This window comes from Miniopterus schreibersii (genome assembly GCF_964146895.1).
Source record: "Miniopterus schreibersii genome assembly, chromosome: 2".
NCBI classification, from domain to species: Eukaryota; Metazoa; Chordata; class Mammalia; order Chiroptera; family Miniopteridae; genus Miniopterus; species Miniopterus schreibersii.
The window spans coordinates 88,004,256-88,026,064 of record NC_138102.1 but is presented as its reverse complement, the minus strand read 5'-3'; the positions used below and the strand labels follow the sequence as shown (position 1 = coordinate 88,026,064).

General features: G+C 36.2%; 1 protein-coding gene across 3 annotated transcripts in view; it reads left to right on the top strand.

Annotated features, from left to right (window-relative positions):
• SMAD9 (SMAD family member 9) overlaps positions 1-21,809 on the top strand; it is an 85,960-nt gene that overhangs the window by 26,378 nt on the left and 37,773 nt on the right. For all 3 annotated transcript variants that reach the window (XM_081130521.1, XM_081130522.1, XM_081130523.1), the window contains exon 2: positions 20,410-21,046. In XM_081130521.1, coding sequence (XP_080986647.1) covers positions 20,635-21,046 — 412 coding nt within the window. In that variant the 5' untranslated portion in view covers positions 20,410-20,634. The remainder of the gene's footprint in view (positions 1-20,409; positions 21,047-21,809) is intronic.

The following is a 21,809-nucleotide window of genomic DNA, read 5'->3' as shown; positions in this document are numbered from 1 at the left end:
TGTATCTTTTTCAACATCCTATAGTTTTCTGAGTATAGGCCTTTTACCCTCTTGATTAAGTATATTGCTAAGTATGTTTTTTTTTGTTGTTGCAATGGAAAATGGGATTTTTTTTTTTTTTTTAGTTTCTCTTTCTCATAGTTCATTATTGGTGTATAAAAATGTCATCAATTTCTGGATGTTAATTTTGTATCCTGCTACATTGCTGAAGTTTTACTAAATCTCGTAGTTTTTTGGTGAAGTCTTTAGTGTTTTCTGTGTACAATATCATGTCATCTGCAAATAATGATGATTTTATTCCCACCTTTCCAATTTGGATGCCTTTTTTTTCTTCTCGTCTGATTTCTGTGGTTAGGACTTCCAGTACTGTATTGAATAAGAGTGGTGAAAGTGGACACCCTTGTCTTGTTCCTGTACTTAGGGGAAATGTTTTTAGCTTTTGCCCACTGAGTATGCTGTTGGTTGTAGATTTGTCATATATGGCTTTTATTATGTTACGTTATGATTCCTCTATTCCTACTTTGCTGAGAGTTTTTATCAGAAATTAGTGTTGGATTTTGTCGAGTGCATTTTCTGCTTCTACTGATCATGTGGTTTCTGTTTTTTAGTTTGTTTATCTGATGTATAACCTTTATTGATTTGTGAACATTGTATTAGCCTTTTGTCCCTGGAATAAGTCTCACTTGGTTATGGTCTATGATCTTTTTACTATATTGCTGGATCCAAGTTGGTAATATTTTCTTGAGTATTTTAGCATCTATGTTCATCAGTGATATTGGCCTGTAATTCTCTTTCTTTGTAGTGTCTTTGTCAGGTTTTGTGATTAGGATACTGCTGGTCTTGTAAAAATTGCTCAGAATTGTTCCTTCCTCTTGGATTTTTTGAAATAGTTTGAGAAGGATAGGTGTTAGTTCTTCTTTGAATATTTAGTAAAACACCCTTAAAGCCAGGTTCATGACTTATTTTGCTGAGAGTTTTTATTACTGCTTCAGTTTCATCATTTGTTATCAGCCTACTCATGTTTTCTGATTTTTCTTGATTCAGTGTTGGAAGATTGTATTTTTCCAAGAATTTGCCCATTTGTCCAGGTTGTCCAGCTTTTGGGCACATAGATGTTCATAGTATTTTCTTACTTTCCTTTATATTTCTATGGTGTCAGTTGTTCTTCACTTCTTTCATTACTAATTTTATTTATTCTGGTCCTCTTTGTTATTTGATGAGTTTGGCTAAAGGTTCATCAATCTTGTTTATCTATTCAAAGAACCAGCTCTTGGTTTCATTGATCTTTTTGTTTTTTTTGTTTTTTACTCTCTATGTCATTTATTTCAGCTTTGATATTTATTTATTTATTTCCTTCTACTTTCTGTGGGCTGTTCTTGTTTTTCTCTTTGTAATTCTTTAAGTTGTAGCATTAGATAGTTTATTAAAAAATTTTCTTCATTTTTGAGGTAGGCCTATAGTGCTATGAACTTTCCTCTCAGTCCTGCTTTTGCTGTATTCCATAGATTTTGGGTTGTTTTGTGTTCATTTTCATTTGTTTCCAGGAACTTTTTCATTTCTTCCTCCATCTAATTGGTAATCCATTCATTTGTTAAAGAACATTCTACTTAGCCTCCATGTGTTTGAATGTTTTTTAATGTTTTCACTGTAGTTGATTTCTCTTTTCATGTCATTGTGATCCAAGAAGATGCTTGATATGCTTTCAAATCTCTACAACTTGTAGAGACTTGTTTTGTGTCCTAACATGTGGTCTATCTTTGAGAATGCCCCATGGGTACTGGAGAAGAATGTATATTCTGCGGCTTTGGAGTGAAATGTTCTGTAAATGTCAATTAAATCTATCTGTTCTAGTGTGTCATTTAGGGTCACTGTTTTCCTGTTGATTTTTTGTCTGGTAGTTCTATCCAGTGAAGACCATGGGCTGTTAAATTCCCCTACTATGACTGTATTTCTTTCACTATCTCCCATAAAGTCCTCCAGAAATTTTTAAAATATATTTAGGTGCTCCTTAATTAAGTGCAGATACAGTGGTACCTTGGTTTTTGAATGTCTCCGTTGACGAACATTTCGGTTTATGAACGCCTTAAACCTGTAAGTAAATGCTTCGGTTTTTGAACACCTCAGAGATTGTACATACCACATGGCTTCCACTGAGTACAGGAGCTTGAAACCTAGCTGTCTGCTGTTGATCCCTCAGTTTTCAAATGTTTTAGAACTTGAACAGTCTTCCGGAATGGATTACATTAGAAAACCGAAGTACCACTGTATGTTCACCAGGGTTATATTCTCTTGTTGTATTGATCCCTTTAGTATTATGTAGTGACCTTCATTGTCTCTTGTTTATGTCCTTCATTTTTAAGCCTATTTTGTCAGATATGAGTATTGCTATCCCACCTTTCTTTTCATTTCTATTTGCTTTGAAATTTTTTTACCTATGAACTCTCATCCTGCGTGACTGTTTTGTTCTGAAGTGGGTCTCTTGTAGACTGCATATATTTGGGTCATGTTTTCTTATCCATTCAGCTACCCTGTATCTTTTGATTGGGACATTTAATCCATTTACTTTCAGGTTATTATTGATAGGTCCTTATTGCCATTTTAATTTTTTATGCCTATGTTTCTCTCTCTATTTCTTCTTATTATTACAGCAGTCCCTTTAACATTTCTTGCAATGCTGGTATGGTGGTGATAAACTCCTTTAGCCTTTTTTTGTATGGGAAGCTCTTTATTTCACCATCTATTTTAAATGATAGCCTTGCTGGATAGAATAGTCTTGGTTTCAGATCCTTGTTTTGCATTACTTTTAATACTTCATGCTATTCCATTCTGGCCTGTAGAGTTTCTGATGAGAAATCAACTGACAGCCTTATGGGAGCTCCTTTGTAGGTAACAGATTGCTTTTTTCTTGCTGCCTTTAAGAATCTGTGTCTTCAATTTTTGGCATTGGGCCTCTTTGGATTCTTCTAGCTTGGAACTGTCTGTGCCTTCTAAACTTGTGTGACTTTTTTCTTCACCAGGTTAGGGAAGTTTTCTGCTGTTATTTCTTCAAACAGTTCCTCTATCCCTTGCATATTTTCTTCACCTTATGGCACTTTTATGATGCAAATATTGTTACATTTCATGTGCCACAGCTCCCTTAAACTGTCCTATTTTTCAATTATTTTTCTTTTTTGTTCTTTGATTGAGCGATTTTTTTCTACCCTTTCTTCTAATTCACTGATCTGATCCTTAGCTTCTTCTAATTTGTTGTTTATTCCATCCAGTATATTCTTTATTTCTCCTATGTCTTTCTTCATTTCAGACTTTCTGATCATTTTTCAGACTTTCTATATATTTTCTCATGCTGTTTAGCATCCTTATAATCATTAGTTTGAACTCTATATCTGATAAATTGCTTATCTCCATTCATTTATCTTCTGTAGAATTCTCTTGTTCTTTCATTTGCAGCTTGTTTTTTTGTCTCCCCATTTTGGCTGCCTGTTTGGTTTTGTTTCTATGTATTAGGTAGATCTGCTAGGACTCCCAGCTTTTTAGGATGGCCTCTGGTGCAGGCCAATGTCAGATGCTGTTTGTGACTGCCTCTGAGTACCTTTTTTGGTGCTATCAGCAATCAACAGCTTATGGCTTCTTCTTCTGGTGATTGGTGCATTTAGAAAGGATCAAGATGTGCACCAGGGCCTGCTTTTCCAAGCCTCTAGTCAAGAAGCTGATCAGGCAAAGACTCAGAGCATCCAGAGATCTGCCTCTGTCTGTAGGCAGATTGTTATTCTCAGTCTCTTAATGAACCTCAGGCTGTACACGACAGCCAGGCTTAAACTCCACAAAAGGCATTGAGAAGTTTTCCAATAGGTGGAGCAGTTTCTTCCCCCTGGCAAAAGCTGCCTGGATGGTAAAGGTCTGCCTGCTAAATATGTCCTTTGTAGTATGGGGGAATGACTCAGCACAATCCAGGCAGCTGCCTTTCAAACTATCCCAGGAACCACCAGCCCTGGATTATCCTCACACAGCTCTAGTCCCTTCTGCCCTCTCTGTGACGGAGCCCAAGGTGAGTGGCTGCACATGAAATTTTGTGTGTTGGCCCTTTAAGAGGGTGTCTGCATTTCCAACCATCTGTCTCTGGCAGACAGAAGCCCTGCTGCTTTTGTCAGCCAGGTGTTATGTGGGCACCTTTCTCTGCTCTGGGCTGAGGAGCCCAGTTTGGTGCTTAGATTCCAGAGTTCTCAGTGGGAAACCTCTGCATCTGAGATATCCCTCCTTAACTTCATCTGTTCTTTGTGGGAGCCCAGCTAACCCTCTCGTGTCTCTGTGTCCACACTTCCTACTAGTTTCTATGCAGTCTCCACTTTAGGTCCTTGCTTATAAGGGTTTTCTTCAGCCAATCTTCAGTTGGTTATTCAAGATTCTTTTTCTATATTTTATTTTTAATTCCAGTTTGGTCCTCACTTCATTGCTTTTTAAAGACGTTCAAAGACTCCCCTTTGCACTTAAAATCTATATATTACCTTCAAGGTCCAGCAGGAGCTGCTTCCAGCCCACTCCTCCTGCCTTACCTACAGCTACATACCTCATTGCCCACTCTTCCTTGGCTACACAGGCTTTCTTTCAGTTACCTAAAAGCTCCAAGTTCTCTCCACCCATATGCCATCTTTTTAGAACTTTAGCCTGGAATTCTCATTGCACAGCTTCTGAAGATGCTGGCACTTTCTCATCCTCTCAGTTTGATACTCTGCAGTGAGTTCTTCACCAGTAGGTCCAAAGAGGTCTCTTACTCCTGCTTTTCACTATTCTAACACCATGTTTGTTTACTGCATAATACTGCCTGGACTGTTAATACTTGTTTGTTTAATATCCAGAGAAGACTGAGCTCTATGAGGACAAAGACTATGTCTGATTTGCACATCACTAATCAGTGCCTGTTACACAGTAAGTGTTCCTAGTCGCTTTGTTTGTTGAAATGTATGAATGAGTGAAAGCTGGCTAAAAAATAAGTCTTGACTATAGTTTATCCTTTTCTTTAGAACAAGAGCCAATCCTTCAATTGTGCTACATGGCCCTTTAGAATCACAACATTTTGGAGGTTGAGACCTTTGAGGGCTTCTATTCTACCTTCCTGAATGCCCCTTGCCCCAACCTACATTTCACTATAGCTCAGACCCAGCCTTAGGTTCAGGCACTCACTTGCTGTCAGTCTTCAGCATGATAGGGAGGCAACCATTGTTGCTTTCCTTCCATTTCCTTTGGGAGCACAGTTATGTTGCAGTGACTAAGGCTGTGAGTCTGAAGCCAGAAGGCTGGAGTCTGAATCCTGTCACTACAACTTACTAGACCAGGGCATGGAGCTCCTGAGTCAGCTTCCTCAGGTGTCCAGTGGACTGGACAAGGAGGGTGATAACTGTGTTCCTGGTAGCCATGGTCAAGTTATTTAATTTCAATGTTTCCTCAGTTTCCTCATTTATAAAGTGGGGCTAATAACCACACACAGCTGTTGCAGTAATTCAGTGGTGAATGCATGTAAAACACTGACCATAATACCCAATCCATGTTAGCCATATGCCTTTCTTACTTCTACTTTGTTTTTCATTAACTCTGATCTTTAAAAAAAAAAAAAAATTATTATAAAATACATATAACATAAAATTTATCTTACCCATTTTAAAATGTACAGTTTGGTGGTATTAAATATATTCATAATGTACAACTTCAGAACCTTCATAACATTCATAATGTGCAACCATCATCACCATCTCCACAACTGTTTCCATCCTATAAAATTAAAATTTTATACCCATTAAATATTAACCTGCCATTCCTACCCACAGTCCCTGGCAACCACAATTCTACTTTCTGTCTCTATGTATTTGACTAATCCAGGTAACTCAAATAAGTGGAATCATACACTATTTGTCCTTTTGTGTCTGGCTAACTTTACTTCACATACTGTCTTCAAAGTTCATTCATATTGTAGCATGTTTCAGAATTTTCTTACTTTTAAAGGCTGAATAATGTTCCACTGTATGTATATATTTTATTTGTTTATCCATCCACCCACTGATGGACATTTGGGCTATTGAGAATAGTGCTGCTAGCAACATGGCTGTACAAGTATCTATTCATGCCTCCGCTTTCAGTGTTTTTGGGGAATATAGACCCAGAACTGGAATTGCTGGATCATATAGTAATTCTGTTTTTAATCTTTTGAGGATCCACCATACTGTTTTACGTGGCAGTTTAACCATTTTACATTCCCACCAACAGTGCACAAGGGTTCTGCTGTTGGAACCCTTGTTTTTTTTTATAGTAACCATCCTAATCAGTGTGAGGTGGTATCTCTTTGTAGTTATGATTTGCCCTTCCTGAGTGGTTAATGATATTGAGGATCTTTTCATGTGCTTATTAGCCATTTGTATATCTTCTTCAGAGAAATGTCTTTCAAATTCTTTGCCCATTTTTTAATCAGGTTGTTTGTTTTTGTGGTTGAGTTTTAGGAGACTTCTATATATTCTGGATATTAATCCCTTATCAGAGTGTAAATATTTTCCCCATTGTATGGGTTGACTTTTTCTGTTAGTTTCTTTTTATGCACAAAGTTTAAAACTTTTATGAAATCCAGTTTGTGTATTTTTTCTCTCCCATTGCCTGTGCTTTAGGTGTTATGTCCAAGAAATCATTGCCAAATCTGATGTCATGAAGCTTTCGAAGTATATTTTCTTTTAAGAGTTTTATAGTTTTTGATCTTACATTTAAGTCTGATGAATTTTGAGTTGATTTTTGGTGTTAGATAAGGGTCCAACTTCATTATTTTGCATCTAGATATCCAATTTCCCCAGCACCGTTTGTTGAAAAGATTTGTGCTTTCCCCATTGAATGGTCTTGACACCCTTGTAAAAATCATTTGACCATATATGAGGGCTTATTTCTGGGCTCTCTATTTTATTCCATTGGTCTATATACCTGTCTTATGCCAGTACCACACTGTTTTGAGTACTGTAGCTTTGTGGTAGGTGTCAAAGGAACATTTAATTTCCTTAAAGGAACAGACTGTTCCTTTTACTACTTTTTCAGCACTTTTGTACAACAGTAATTAATGTGACACTATTAAGTGCTTTTAACATGTATAAACAGATCCAAAAGTACATCCATCTAGAAGATAGCTGACTGTTATTATCATTATTGGCATATGTATATCATGTCTTATTACTCTACTGATTTCTTAAAGAGAAACCAGGTTTAACACAAACACCCAGAGATACATGGATGTATATATTTTATTAATTCAAATTGTCTTCACTTAAACTTTTTTCTTATACCTCCATGTTTCAAGTGAGTGGCAATCCCAAGTTTGTATTATAAGTTATAAATAACTACCTCACAAATATACAAGTTTAATTGCATGCAATTGAATAACCCTGGAAATGATATCATGAGTTTTTGTCCTGTAGAGTCAGTAGTAATGTCCCCACCTTCAGATCTGATCTGAATTATTTGAATTTTGTCTTGTTTTTTTTCTTCATTTGTCTAAGCTAAAAGTTTGTCAGTTTTGTTGATCTTTTCAAAGGACCAAATTTTGGTTTCTTTTTTTTTTTTTTTCTGTTCTCTGTTTTATTTATCTGCTTTCATTTTTGTTATTTCCTTTCTTCTCCTAGCTTTAGGTTTAGTTTGTTATTAGTTTTCTAGTTCTTAAGCTGTAAAGTTTTTTTTATTTTGAAGGCTTTCTTATTTTTTAATGTCTTTATAGCTAACGTTTTCTGCCTTAACACAGTTTTTGGTGCATTCCATAAATTTTGGTATGTTGTGGGTTTTTTTTCACTCACCTCTAAGTATTTTTTAATTTCCCTTGTGATTTCTTCTCTGACCTGTTGGTTTTAGAGTTTGTTGTTTAATTTCCATAAATTTGTAAATCTTCCAGTTTTACTTCTGTTGTTGATTTCTAACTTGATCCTGTTTTGGTCAGAGAAAATACTTTGTATGAAATCTGCCTTTTTAAATCTGTTGAGACTTATTTTTGTGGTGTAACATATACTCCACCCCAGAAAATGTTCCATGTGCACTGGAGAATGTGTATGCTGTTGTTGTTAGGTAGTGTGTTCTCTGTGTGTCTGTTAGGAATTGTTGATTTATTGTGTTGTTTGAGGTCTCTGTTTCTTTGCTTATCTTCTATCTGATTGTTCTATACATTATTGAGAATGGGGTTTTGAAACTTCAATGCTTATTGTAAGACTGTTTCTTTCTCCTTTCAATTCTGTCAGTTTTGCTTCATATATTTTGCTGGTCTGCCATTAGGTACGTAAATGTTTATAATCATTATATCTTCTTCCTGTGTTGAAGCTTTTATTAATATATAATGTCTTTTTTATTTCTTGTAACCTTTCTTATATAAAGTCTATTGTGTCTGATATTAGCATATTCACCCCTGCTCTCTTTTGGTTGCTGTTTGCATGGAATAACTTTTTGTACACTTCCATTTTCAATCTATTTGTGTCTTTGGCTCAAAAGTAAGTCTCTTGTAGGCAAAATGTAGTTGGATCATGTGTGTTTTAATCTATTCTGCCAATCTCTGTGTTTTGGTTGGAGAGTTTAATCCATTTACAGTTAAAGGAATTAATGGTAAGAAGAGGTTTCTGCCATTTTACTACTTGTTTTATGTATACCGGATAGCTTTTGTTCCTCATTTTCTGCATTACTGCCATCTTGTGTTTTCTAGGTGGGGAGACACATTCCTGATGCTTTATACTCTGCCATCTTCCCAGAATCCTCTGACTCTAAATTTTTTAAGGATCTCATCTAGCAATCAATTTAGTCAGTTCTAATAATCAGCTATTCCTTTTAGTTTCTTCAACTTGTTCCCCTTCTCTCTTTTACTTTCTCTTTTTCCTATTCTAATTCAGTGAGATTTTTAAAACCTTTTGGAGCTAACAGTTTCTTTTAAGAATTTGAAGAAAAAAACCTATGGCTGTCTCCCTATAAAAATCTATATAGCACAATCACCCAAAATAAACAGATAATTCAAAGGTCCATAGATGCTCTGAAATCCCACCTGGCCCACTTGAATAAAGCCCTTATTATAAAGATGCATCCCTGTCATCTTCCTTTGGCACTGTGGGCAAAAGATATCTACCCTGTAACAAGATACTTACGAGGAGACTGGTGGGAACTGTTTTCTCACAGATTTGCAGATAATATCTGAATACAGCTAGAAAAGCCTTTTTCCCAGAATATGAACTCATGATACTATTTCATAGTTATCCAATTGCATGCCACTAAATTTGTATGTGTATGTAATAGTTATTTATACCTTACAATATAAACTTGTGATTGCCACTTATTTGTAACACATAAGTATAACAGACTAGTTTAAGTGATAATAAAATGCATACATTTGTGTGTGTGTGTGTTAAACCTAGTTTCTTTTTAAGAAGTCAGTACAGTAATAAGAAATGATATATACATATGCCAATAGTGATAACAGTCAACTATCTTGTAGATGGATCTGTTTATATACTTTAATAGCACTTATTATTATATTAATTATTGGTGACAAAAAGTGTTGTAAAAGTAGTCAAGGAAACAGTATTCTTTTAAGGGAATTAATTTTCCTTTGGCAAGTGTCTTCAAATTCTAAATTTGGTTAGTAAACTTTTATAAAGGGAATATCAAGGTATATTTATGCTGGTCATAGATTAGACGGTCAAAACTGATAAGGTTGAAATTTTTAAAACAAAACAATAATGAAACAATGATGTTCTGTCATGGTGAATGTCTCTGGAATGGAACCTTCCAGAATGGATGAGTGCTACCTTATCCCCTGGACTGATTGTGGTGTGCAGCTTGGTAGGTGATGTAGACTTTTCTTAACCACATTGACCAAGAAGCAGTACTCATGAATCGTTCAAAGGTTCCAACTGTCCGGTGCTTAGGCATGGTCACGGAGCAGTCAACAACATATCCATTTTAAATAGTATCTTTTGAATTTTATTTTCTTCAGAATTAAAATCACCAATTGAATCTTCCAAGGAAGCCAAATAAAGGGAAATAATCTTGAGTAACTGCTAACAGGAGTTGGATTTAAACTGAAAACTTAAAAGCCAAAGAAAGGTTCATATCTCTTAAACTCTTATCTGGCCTGGCCAATTGAATTTTAGTGTGGAATTATGTACAGTTAAATCATGGTATATGCATGTGGTCAGTGCTGCTTTTCTTTTAAATGGTCCTGTTTATTTAAAAACTTGAAAATGAGAAGTTGATTTGCTCAATCATTTGAGGTTGATTGTAAAACACAGATGCCAGAAATAGAGTACTGTTTTTGTGCTTCGAGTGTGTTAAGTAGACCATAAGTGAACCAGCTAAGGGACAGGCATGGTGATTTTTTTCCTTCTTCCTAAAGAAGGAAAGCTCTACTGGTCAACAGCACTTGTGGTTATCTGGGGGTATGAAGGCACTAGCAAATATCAGAAAATTATCCTAATCCATAAAGTTAGTTTATTTTTTAACTATGATTTAAATGTCTCCAAATACAGCTCAGTTATTATCCAGGAAGCCTTCCAGAACCCCCTGCATTGGCTAAGGACTCTTCCTCTTATACCACCTCCTGCATCTCTCTTCCATAGCTCTCGTTATATTTTGTAGAAATTATCTGGTAATGTTTTTGTTCATAAATCCTTCCTGTACACTCATCTTTAAGAGATAGAGTCTAATTTATAGTATATTTTGTTTTATTCTTCTTTGTATGTTATAAAAACTACAAGCATTATCTATAATCCCCCCTCCTATTTTTGCTACAGTTGTTTTTCAATGTCCTACAAGTGTGCCCTTTTTAAATTATTATGGTGAAACTGGGCAGTGATGTAATGGGACAAGTGCTGTGTCTTGTAGCAATAAAATTATAGCTTTGGAACCACTGTGAGGCTATTATAAAGATTTGAGGACAGACTGAGTTTTATGGCTCTAGGATGAGGGCCATTTTTCCCTCTCACACTCTACTGGTGCAGAGCCCTGCCTTCACATGGCCAAATCTTGGTCTGTTTGGGCCTGATAAACTCTGCTGGCTTCACCCTGATTAGTCCCTGAGACACTTGTCCCACCACAAAAGTCTTTGGGCACCTAGTGGGGGGCAGCTAAACTTGGTATACCTTGGGACATTTGCTAAGTGGCCTTAGACCCAACACTAGGACCAAGTTTGAATCTGTATCAATCTGGTGAACACCACTCACCCCTACATGGTGACTCACTAAGAACCTACTTCATGCAGCTCAAGGACAGACGGAACCTCTTTTAGTGCTTGACCCTGAAAGGCAGGCAGAGGCAGATATCATGGTGCCTTGGGCCTTTTGCTGACCTTTCCCTAGGCTCAGTGCTGGTGGAATCCAGCCTTGGTGTGCAGCTTTGTCCTTCTCACAAACACCAAAGCCCAGCAGAGGTAGCCACAAACTGTGGATCACTTTGTAGTTCCAAACAGGTTGTCCAAGGCCAATCACAGGCAACATCTGCTATTTACCAGCATTAGAGTCCCTCCTAGAACAGACACAGCCAGTGGCCAGCTTCAGAGAACATCAGAGCAGGATCCAAACAGCTTCACAAGTGGCATATCCAAAGGGAGATCTTGGCAGGCACCAGATCTTGCTGAGGCAAATTCTGCTTTGTGTTGTAAGTACTTACACAACAGCTCATACACTGTTGTTGGGGTTGATCCTCACAGTTAGCTAGCCAGAAGGTCAACCCACATATGAATGGGCCATTGGCAATCAACACTCAATTACAACAGCAGGTCTCACATAACCAACACAAGAGACATTCCTAGAGGACCCAGCTAAGGCGACCAAGGAGACTGCACCACTGGGTTCCACAGGAAACCTGCATGAGGTCACCATACCAAGACTGAGAGACATAGTAGATCTACCTAATACATAAAAAAACACACAAAGATGCAGTCAAAATGGGGAGAACAAAGAAACATGCCCCAAATGAAAGAATAGGAGAAATCGCTAAAGAGCAAAATGAAATGGAGGCAAACAATATACCAGATATAGGTTCAAAAAAATGCTTACAAGGATGCTCAACAAACTCAATGAGAACTAAAATGAAAAAGGACATAGAAACCATGAAAAAGAACCAGGCAGAAATGAAGAGCACATGTGAAATGAGTAATACACTAGAAGGAATAAACAGGTTGGATGAAGCAGAGGATTGAATCAGAATTGCAAGACAAGGTAGCAGAAAACACCCAATCAGGGCAGCAAAAAGAAAAAAATAATTAAAAAAATAACAAGGTCAGTCTAAGAGACTTTTGGGACAACACAAAACACAACATTCACATCACAGCAGTACCAGAAAAAGAAGAGAGAGCAAAGGATTGAGAACCTATTTGAAAAATGACTAAAAGCTTCCCTACCTGATAAAGGAAAAAGACACAAGTCCAGAAGCACAAAGAATCCCAAACAAAATGAACCCAAAGTGGCACACACCAAGACACATCACATTTAAAATGGCAAAGGTTAAAGATAAAGAGAGAATCTTAAAAACAGCAGGATAAAGACAATTAACCACAAAGGATTTCTCAACAGAAACACTTCAGCCCAGAAAGGACTGGCATGAAATATTTAAACTGAAAAAGAAATGTCCTACAACCAAGACTACTTTTTCAGCAAGACTGTCATTAAAATTGAAGGGGAAATAAAGAGCTTCCCAGAAAAGAAAAAGCTAAAGGAGTTCACTTACACTAATGAGAAATATTAAAGGGTGTTCTTGGAAAGAAGAAGGAGAAGAAAAGGAAAAGATGAACATAGTTATAAAGAATAAAATGGCAATAAATATGTACCTATCAATAATCTCCTTAAGTGTAAATGGCTTAAATACTCCGATCAAAAGCCATAAGATATTTGAATGGATAAGAAAACAGGGCCCATATATATGCTGACCACAAGAGACCCACCTCAGAACAAAAGACACATTCAGACAAAAAGGAAGGGATGAAAGAAGATATTGCATGCAAATAACCTCATTTTTTAAAATGGAAAATTTTAAAAAGCTTTTCGTGGCAACACTTATATAAGACGAAATAAACTTTAAAAGAAAAAGTCTATAATAAGAGACAAAGAAGGATACTACTTATTGAGAACAGGAGCAATCCAACTAAATGATATAACCCTTGTAAACATTTAAACAAATGTTTTGGAGCACCTAAATATATGCAGCAAATATGTACAGCCTTGGAGCACCTAAATATATACTTTGAAGCACCTAAATATATATAACACCTAAATATATAGAGACGAAGAAGGATACTACATATTGATAATGGGAGCAATCCAACTAAAAGATATAACCCTTGTAAACATTTAAATAAATGTTTGGAGCACCTAAATATATGCAGCAAATATGTACAACTTTGGAGCACCTAAATATATACAACACCTAAATATATATGCAGCAAATATGTAATAAAGGGAGAGGTTGACAGTAATACAGTCATAGTAGGGGTTTTTAACATCCCATTGACATCAGTAGATAGATCTTTCAGACAAGAAAAGACAAGGAAACAGGCCTTAAATGACAAACTTGATCAGATGGATTTAATTGATATATTCAGAACATTTCACCCTAAAGCAGCAGAATATACATTCTTTTCAATTACACATGGAACATTTTCTAGGGTAGAAACTGCATGCTAGGAAACAAAATACATGTTAATAAAGTAAAAAAAAATTGAAATTGTATCAAGTATCTTTTCTGACCATAATGGTATGAAATTAGAAATCAGATACAAGAAAAAAACTGAAAAATGTCAAACACATGGAGACTAAATAACATCTTACAACACAATGAATGGGTTAACAATGAGATCAAGGAAGAAAATAAAAGTTACCTTGGGACAAATGAAAATAAACACAGCAACCCAAAATATATGGGACATAGCAAAAACAGTTGAGAGAGGGAAGTTCATTTCAGGCCTACCTCATGAAGCAAGAAAAATCTCAAATAAACAATCTAACCTTAAACCTAAAAGAACTAGAGAAAGAACAACAAAATGTGCCCATAGAAAGTAGAGTGGAAATAAATGACATAGAGACTAAACAATACAAAACATCAATAAAAACAGGAGCTGAGTTTTCGAAAAGTTAAGCAATATTGAAAAGAGAAAAAAGAGAGAGGACCCAAATAAATAAAATCAGAAACAGGAGCGGAAAAGTAAAAACTGACATCAGAGAAATACAAAGGATTGTAAGAAAGTATTATGGACAACTACATGCCTGCAAATTGGATAAATTTGATGAAATGGCTAAATTCCTAGAAACAAAGAATCTTCCAAAACTGAATAAATAAGAATGTGTTATTCTTTTTTTTAAAAAAAATATATCTCTATTGATCTCAGAGAGAGGAAAGGAGAGGGAGAGAGAGATAGATAGAAACATCAATGATGAGAGAGTCGATCAGCTGCCTCCTGCACGCCCCCGACTGGGGATCAAGCCCACAACCCGGGCATGTGCCCTGACCAGGAATCCAACCCCAATCGCATGGATCCTAGGTCCACGCTCAACCGCTGAGCCACACCCGGCCAGGCAAGAATGTGTTATTCTGAATAGACCAATTACAATTAAAAAAATAAAGGAAGTAATAAAAAAAAAAATCTAGCAAACAAGTCCTGGACCAGATGTCTTCACAGGTCAACTTTACCATTCAAAGAACCTATCCTTCTGAAACTATTCCAAACATTTAAAGTAGGAGGAAGATCCCCAAGCTCATTTTATGAGGCTGGTGTTATCTTAATTCCAAAACCAAATAAAGACACTACAAAGAAAGAACATTAAAGGCCAGTATCTATGATGAACATAAGTGCTAAAATCCTCAACAAAATATTAGCAAACCGGATCCAGGAGTACATTAAAAAGATCATACGACATTATCAAGTGAGATTTATTCCAGGGATGCAAGGTTGGTACAATATTCGCAAATCAATAAATATGATACATCACATAAACAAAATGAAGAATAAAAACAGGTAAAAGACCTGTACTAAGAAAATTATGGGATATTGAAGAAAGAAATTGAGGAATATACAAATAAGTAGAAGAATATACCATGTTCATGGCTTGGAAGAATTAACATCATTAGAATGTCCATACTACCCAAAGCAATCTATAGATTCAATGCAATTCTTATTACAATACCAATGACATATCTCACAGAACTAGAACAAATAATACAAAATTTATAAGAAACCACAAAAGACCCCAAACAACCTTGGCAGAATTCAAAGTGCTATTGGAATTCAGATTATTCTGTGTCGTGTTACTTCTCCTTAAGGCTCCTAACCCTTTTCAATCATTGCTTTAAGGCAGCCTGTCTTGATTAAGTAATCAGAACTTGAATATCATGACTTAACTATATTAATTAATTGTTAAGCCACAAAATCAGCCTTTCCAAATAAACTAAGTCAAACTGCCAAGTGAAAAAGAACAACTATGAAACCCTCAACTCTCCTTTTCACCATAGTTTACTTCTGTCCAATGTGCTGAATAAAGTCCACATAAGGAGTAAGATGATGTAAGTGTTGCTTTATATTTATTAAATGTCATAAATTTTTGTGTACCTAGGCTGTCATTCTCCTCACATGAGGTGCATAATAGTGATCACAATAAGAGAGGTTTATATAGCACCTGTGTTCAAAGTTTATATAATTGGACTCAGAAAGATGCAGTTATGTCTGCAGGGAGGTGAAAGAGAAAATTATATTTAATGCATATTGAGCAAGCAGTTGGAGATTATGAGCTAGATTTATTCCAAAACACTAAAATGAGTCAGGTTGCTCCAAAATGTTATCAGCAGCCACTTCAAACATTAATAAGTTAGCTGTTTCTAAAATCTGGAAGAAGAGAGTTTTGTTTAAGCCAATTGTTTCACAGAAGAGGAAATGCAGTTCTCTCTCAAGAAATTAAAATGGACTGCTGAATAACTGGGAAAGAATGCCTCTTTTGGATGAGAGGGCAAATAAGTCAACTGATTTTCAGGCAGAATAACAAATGTGACAGCAGTACCTTTTTTATGCACATCGATGTGTGTGACTATGTATAACTTCTAGAAAAGAGGTCTTAAACTTTTTGGTCTTATGACCCTTTTCCACTTTTAAGAGTTATTGAGAACTCCAAAGATTCTTTGCTTACATGGCTTACCTCTATCACCTTTTACCATTTTAAGAACTAAAACAGAAAATTTAAAATATTTATTGATTCATAAAAAGATTATAAACACGTTGTATAGTAACAACATATTTTTATTTAAAAATGATGTTTTTAAAAAATTGTGAGAAGAGGCGGCGCAAAGCAGTGCTGGGTGGGAAGGGAGGTCGCGGCGGGGACAGCAGCCAGCGGCTGCCTCAGGGACAGCGCGCAGACCGTCCGAGAAGTGGGAGGCCCGGGGTCGGAGACGGTGGAATCTGCCCCTCCAACGGGCCTGAAGCACCTGAGTCCGCAACGGGTGAAAATGAAGATGACATTCAGTTTGTTAGTGAAGGACAATTAGGACCCGTTCTTGCTGGGCAGGCTGGTGCTCAGCAGTTGGGCATCAACTTAGGATCCAAGAGATTGAGGTTCAATTCCCAGTCAGAGCACATGCCCAGGTTGTGGGCTTGATCCCCAGCGGGGCCTGCAGGGGGCAGCCCATCAACGACTCTCTCTCTATTGATGTTTCTATCTCTCTCTTTCCCTTCCTCTCTCTGAAATAAAGATTATATATATATATATATATTTTATATATATATTTAAAATATATATGTTAAATATATATATATATATATTTTTTAAAGACCTGTGCTTGAATACATTGATCTGGTCAGCAGTGATGATGAAGAGCCTAGCAGTTCTCACAGTGATGATAGTGTTAAGCATAAAGACCATATCAACCATCAAAGGGATAAAGTTGTTTTAACTCTGGCTTGTCTAGCCTGCAATGTTGAAGTGGAGAAATAGCAAAAAGAAGAAAAGAATAGAGCCTTCAGGGAAAAAATCCATTTTCAGCATGCTCATGGGTTACAAGAATTGGAATTTATTTGAGGACATTCTGATACAGAAGCAGCAACACTGTGTGTGGATCAGTGGCTAAAAATGACAGAATGTGACAGTGATGATGACCTGGGTATAAAAAGTACTCCAATGGAAGATGAATTCTGATCCACAGAAGATGTAGAAGTTATTAGAAGAAGGCTTGAGGAAATGTAAAGATATTACCACCCAGCATCAAGTAGCTTTGAAGAGACTCAGGATAATGAATTCTTGAACTTGCTTTCTAAAGAAGGCCAGCATTCTACTAGCTAGTACAGATGTATTTGAAAATCTGCGTTTTTTGCTTTCTTGTGTTCAAAATTTTATATTTGCTTTGTATTTTTGTTCTCTTTTTCAAAAATGTACAGAGGAATAAAATACATATTAATGCAAATATATAAATCATGTATTCTATTAGAGGTATCACAGTTTCCCAGTTAACTTGGAATTCATATATTTAGGTTAAAAGAATTAAAAAATAGAAAAGCTCTTGACTATTGTTTATAGTTTCCCAAATAGCATTATTTCTTTATTTATACTGTACAGATTATTCTAGTTTATTTTTTTAGGAATGAAAATGAATATAAATAAAGCTGTCACAGATTAGTTTTTCTGTAAATTCTGCCTCTCATGTGGCTCTAATTTATATATGTAATAACCTTCAAGATCTTGTTTATGATTATTAGAAGAGAGTAATGGAAACTGATCATGGAAACAGCTTAAAAGTTTTACCAGCAGTGTGCTTTGTGGGTTTCACTCAGCTGTATTCCTGCTTTAATTAGAGCACTACATTGCTGGAATAAAAAGAACACCTTGATTCCTTTGAAATAATTTAAAAGAAATGTACAGAGGAAAAATACATATTAATGCAAATATATAAATCATGTATTCTGTTAGAGGTATGACAGTTTCCCAGTTAACTTGGAATTCATATATTGTTTATATATTTCCCAAATAGCATTATTTCTTCATTTGTACTGTACAGATTATTCACTGATTGTGTTTCTATTTGTTAAGCAATTAAAAATAATTTTAAATTAAAAAATGTGAGAAGAGTGTTATTGTTTTCTATCTTTCCAAATCTCTATTTCTTTTCTATTCCTTTTACTTGCTTAGACTTTTATGTGACTTATATACCTACTTTTTAAAGGCAATGGTGTAAAAATATTTGCATAAAATTAAACTTATTCTTAATAATATTAGTCCCTTTTTATATATTTATGTAAACATAATCTTTAAAAAATATAATGTTCAAGGTCTACTCAGGAATAATCTTCCTTAACTCTTTAAAATTTGTATTTCATATGGAACTATCTTCATTTTAGTTATTCATTAAATTGTCTTTAATTTCCTACATTTGGTATTACATATTTAATCTTTAAATGTTGAGGCCCCATTGTGAATAATTAAAAACATTACACAATTAGACTAAGAAGGGCTTGTCATACTATCTTTGTATATATACTTCATGTTATTTGATCAGGAATGTTATCCCAAATTTTTGAGTAGTAATTGCCAAACTGAAAATTTTTAAAGAAAAGAATCATGGCTATAATTTTGTTCTTTTTCTGCAATTACATATTTTACTGTGAAATAGCATTGCTGGGAAAAAATAGTATTGCTGTGTTTTTTTATTAGTATACTCTTTTCAATAGACATTGGAAGTCAATTTGTGTTTTTATTTCTTAAGATGTCTAGTCTACTCTACCTGCTTGTGTATATTTTTTTAAGTAGATATTATAGCTTGAGAATTTACCATTCATTTTTCCAAAATGACCACATCGTGCTTTTAATTAAATTGGTCAATTAAGGCCTTAGGATGTAGTCACTGAGATAGACCTTTTAGACACCTGCAGGAGCTTGCACAATAGTGTGGAGCATAAAAGACATTCGGGAGAGAGGTGTAGTTAAACAAATATGGGGAAGAGGAAACAACACCTCTGTGCCAGAGGTTCCACACACAGGTGTGAGGTACACTGATGCTCTATTAGGAAGATTTTGGAGCATATATGGTAGAGAGTAACTGAAACTTTTCATCATAACCCTTAAAAAAGTAATTGAGTTGTTTAATGTTTTAATTAATTGTAACTGATTGTGTTTCTACTTGTTAAGCAATTAAAAATAATTTTAAATTTAAAAAATTGTGAGAAGAGTGTTATTTTCTATCTTTGAAAATCTCTTTAATGGCTGGTTTGATGGATGACACTTGAATTCTCACATTTGATTTTGCGTAAAGTCTGTTGTGATATGTTGTTTGATTTGAAGTACATGAGGAAATTGAATGACTCAGATATGTAGTTGAGAAAGAGAGGACCTTGCAACCCCCAGAGTCCCTTTCAGAACCACTGTCCTATAAAGTAGTTTGGAAGAACATTTGAGTGGTGAGATTATTTGCGGTCCTAGTTGTTTCCTTTTTCATTTATATATTCTACAACAGAGATGGATTATTTGTGCAAATTATAAATGAGAAAGGAAGAAGTATGAGTATGTTGAGGAAAGATTTTGGAGACCCTAGAAACAGAAGCAGAAAAGTTTATATTTAGGAAACCAAAGAGCCACTGTAATTTCTTTTCTTCTCTCTCTTTTTTTAAAAATATGTTTTTATTAATTTCAGAGAGAGGAAGGAGAGGGAGAGAGAGATAGAAACATCAATGATGAGAGTCATTGATTGGCTGCCTCCTGCATGCCCCCCACTGGGGATCCAGCCCACAACCCGGGCATGTGCCCTGTCCAGGAATTGAACCCTGACCTCCCGGATCATAGGTCGATGCTCAACTGCTGAGACAGGCCCCGCTGGGCTGTAATTTCTTAAATAGGCAAATGACCTGTTAAAAATTGTATTTATCCCTGGCCGTGTGGCTCAGTTATTGGACCATCATCCTATACACCAAAAGACTGCAAGTGCCATTCCGGATCAGGGCACATACTTGGGTTTGATACCTGGCCAGGGTACATACAGAACGCAACTGATCGGTGGTGTTTCTCACATTGATGTTTATTTGTTTTTCTCTCTCTCCCTATCTCTAAAAATCAATAAACATATTCTCAGGTAAGAATTAAAGAAAATGTGGGGGAAAATAGAGTAGAATTAGAAGAGAGAAGCTACTTTATAGTTTGTCTCAGTACTAAAGGTGAGTAATGAGATGGGTTATGCCTCAGATATTGGTGGAAATGGAGAAGAAAACTCAAAATTTGATAGAAATTTTGAGGGCGGAAATACCAAGACTTGGATATAGGGGATAAATGAGAGGGAGGAATTAAGATGACTAAGAGTTTTCAAGTCAAACATTCGAAAAATATTTTCTCCCTTATATTCAACTTTAACCTTTTCTGAAAATTATCTTGATTAAGCTAACTGAAGTCTTGTCTTGTTTTTCAGAGTTTGCCAGTCCATTCCAGGGATTAGGAGAAATTCATCATGCTTCCCAATCTGAGTCATTCACAGTGATTACCAGAAGAAAAGAAAGACCTGTGACATCCCTGTAGAGTTTGTACCTATAAATCCCTGGAAAATTACTTGCAGCTTACTTCCCTTAGCCCTTCAGGAAGTGAATTTCTGTCTATTCAGTTCCTGTTTGCATTGGACACTGGCAGTCCACCTCTTATGCACTCCAGCACCCCCATCAGCTCTCTCTTTTCCTTCACCAGCCCAGCAGTGAAGAGACTGCTAGGCTGGAAGCAAGGAGATGAAGAGGAAAAGTGGGCAGAGAAGGCAGTAGACTCTTTAGTGAAGAAGCTAAAGAAGAAGAAAGGAGCCATGGATGAGCTGGAGAGGGCTCTCAGTTGTCCAGGGCAGCCCAGCAAATGTGTTACGATTCCTCGGTCCTTGGACGGGCGGCTGCAGGTGTCCCACCGCAAGGGTTTGCCTCATGTTATTTATTGCCGAGTGTGGCGTTGGCCTGATCTCCAGTCTCACCATGAGTTGAAGCCCCTGGAGTGCTGTGAGTTCCCATTTGGCTCCAAGCAGAAAGAGGTGTGCATTAACCCCTATCACTACTGCCGGGTGGAGATGCCAGGTGAGTTTTCTTCATGAAATCATGGTTTATTTTAAAAGTTAAGGAGGTATGTCCCAGTTGATAGAGAGTTATGGGTCATAAGCAATACGAGGACCACCCCAGTCACCAGAAGAGAGAAGGAGGAAGTCAATTTTGAGGAACTAATCCAAAATTTGGTGCTGAGAAAAATCTAGAAAGAAGGATTTTCATTTCAGCGTATATGTAAACTCTATGTGATTTTGAAAATGCAGTTTTGTTTTCATTTGTTTTGGAGTCATCATCATGATGTTTTTCCAGTTTTGGGGGTGTTTAAGGGTCTTAATATGGCCTTGATATGATTAACTGGAAAAAAAAAAAAAAATCCTCCTCTCTGACCCCTCTCCCTCAACTGAACTGAACTGAAGTAAACTAAAGAAGTTTCTTTGCTGTCATTTTCCCCAAGCTTAGGTAAGTGGAGGTATCTCATTTCTGGGTCTGAAAACAGCCAATGAAATAGTTGCTGGAAATCCTTCTAGGACTGAAAACAATAGGGGACTGAGGGAAGCTGGCAGTTGTTCTTAAATATGATTTTAAATATAAGAAACTATTGCCCTAAACTCTTCACACATCTGGATGTGTATGTATGTGTATATACAGTTCACCTCCCTTTTGGAGAAGTCTGGTGTGGATCTTCGTTCCTTCACACTGGCTATAACAGTTTGCACTTTTCTTTAGATTGCGTGTTCTTGTGTCTATAGGAATAAATTTTTACGAGAGCTTCCTCTCCCTGATTGGCCATCTGCCT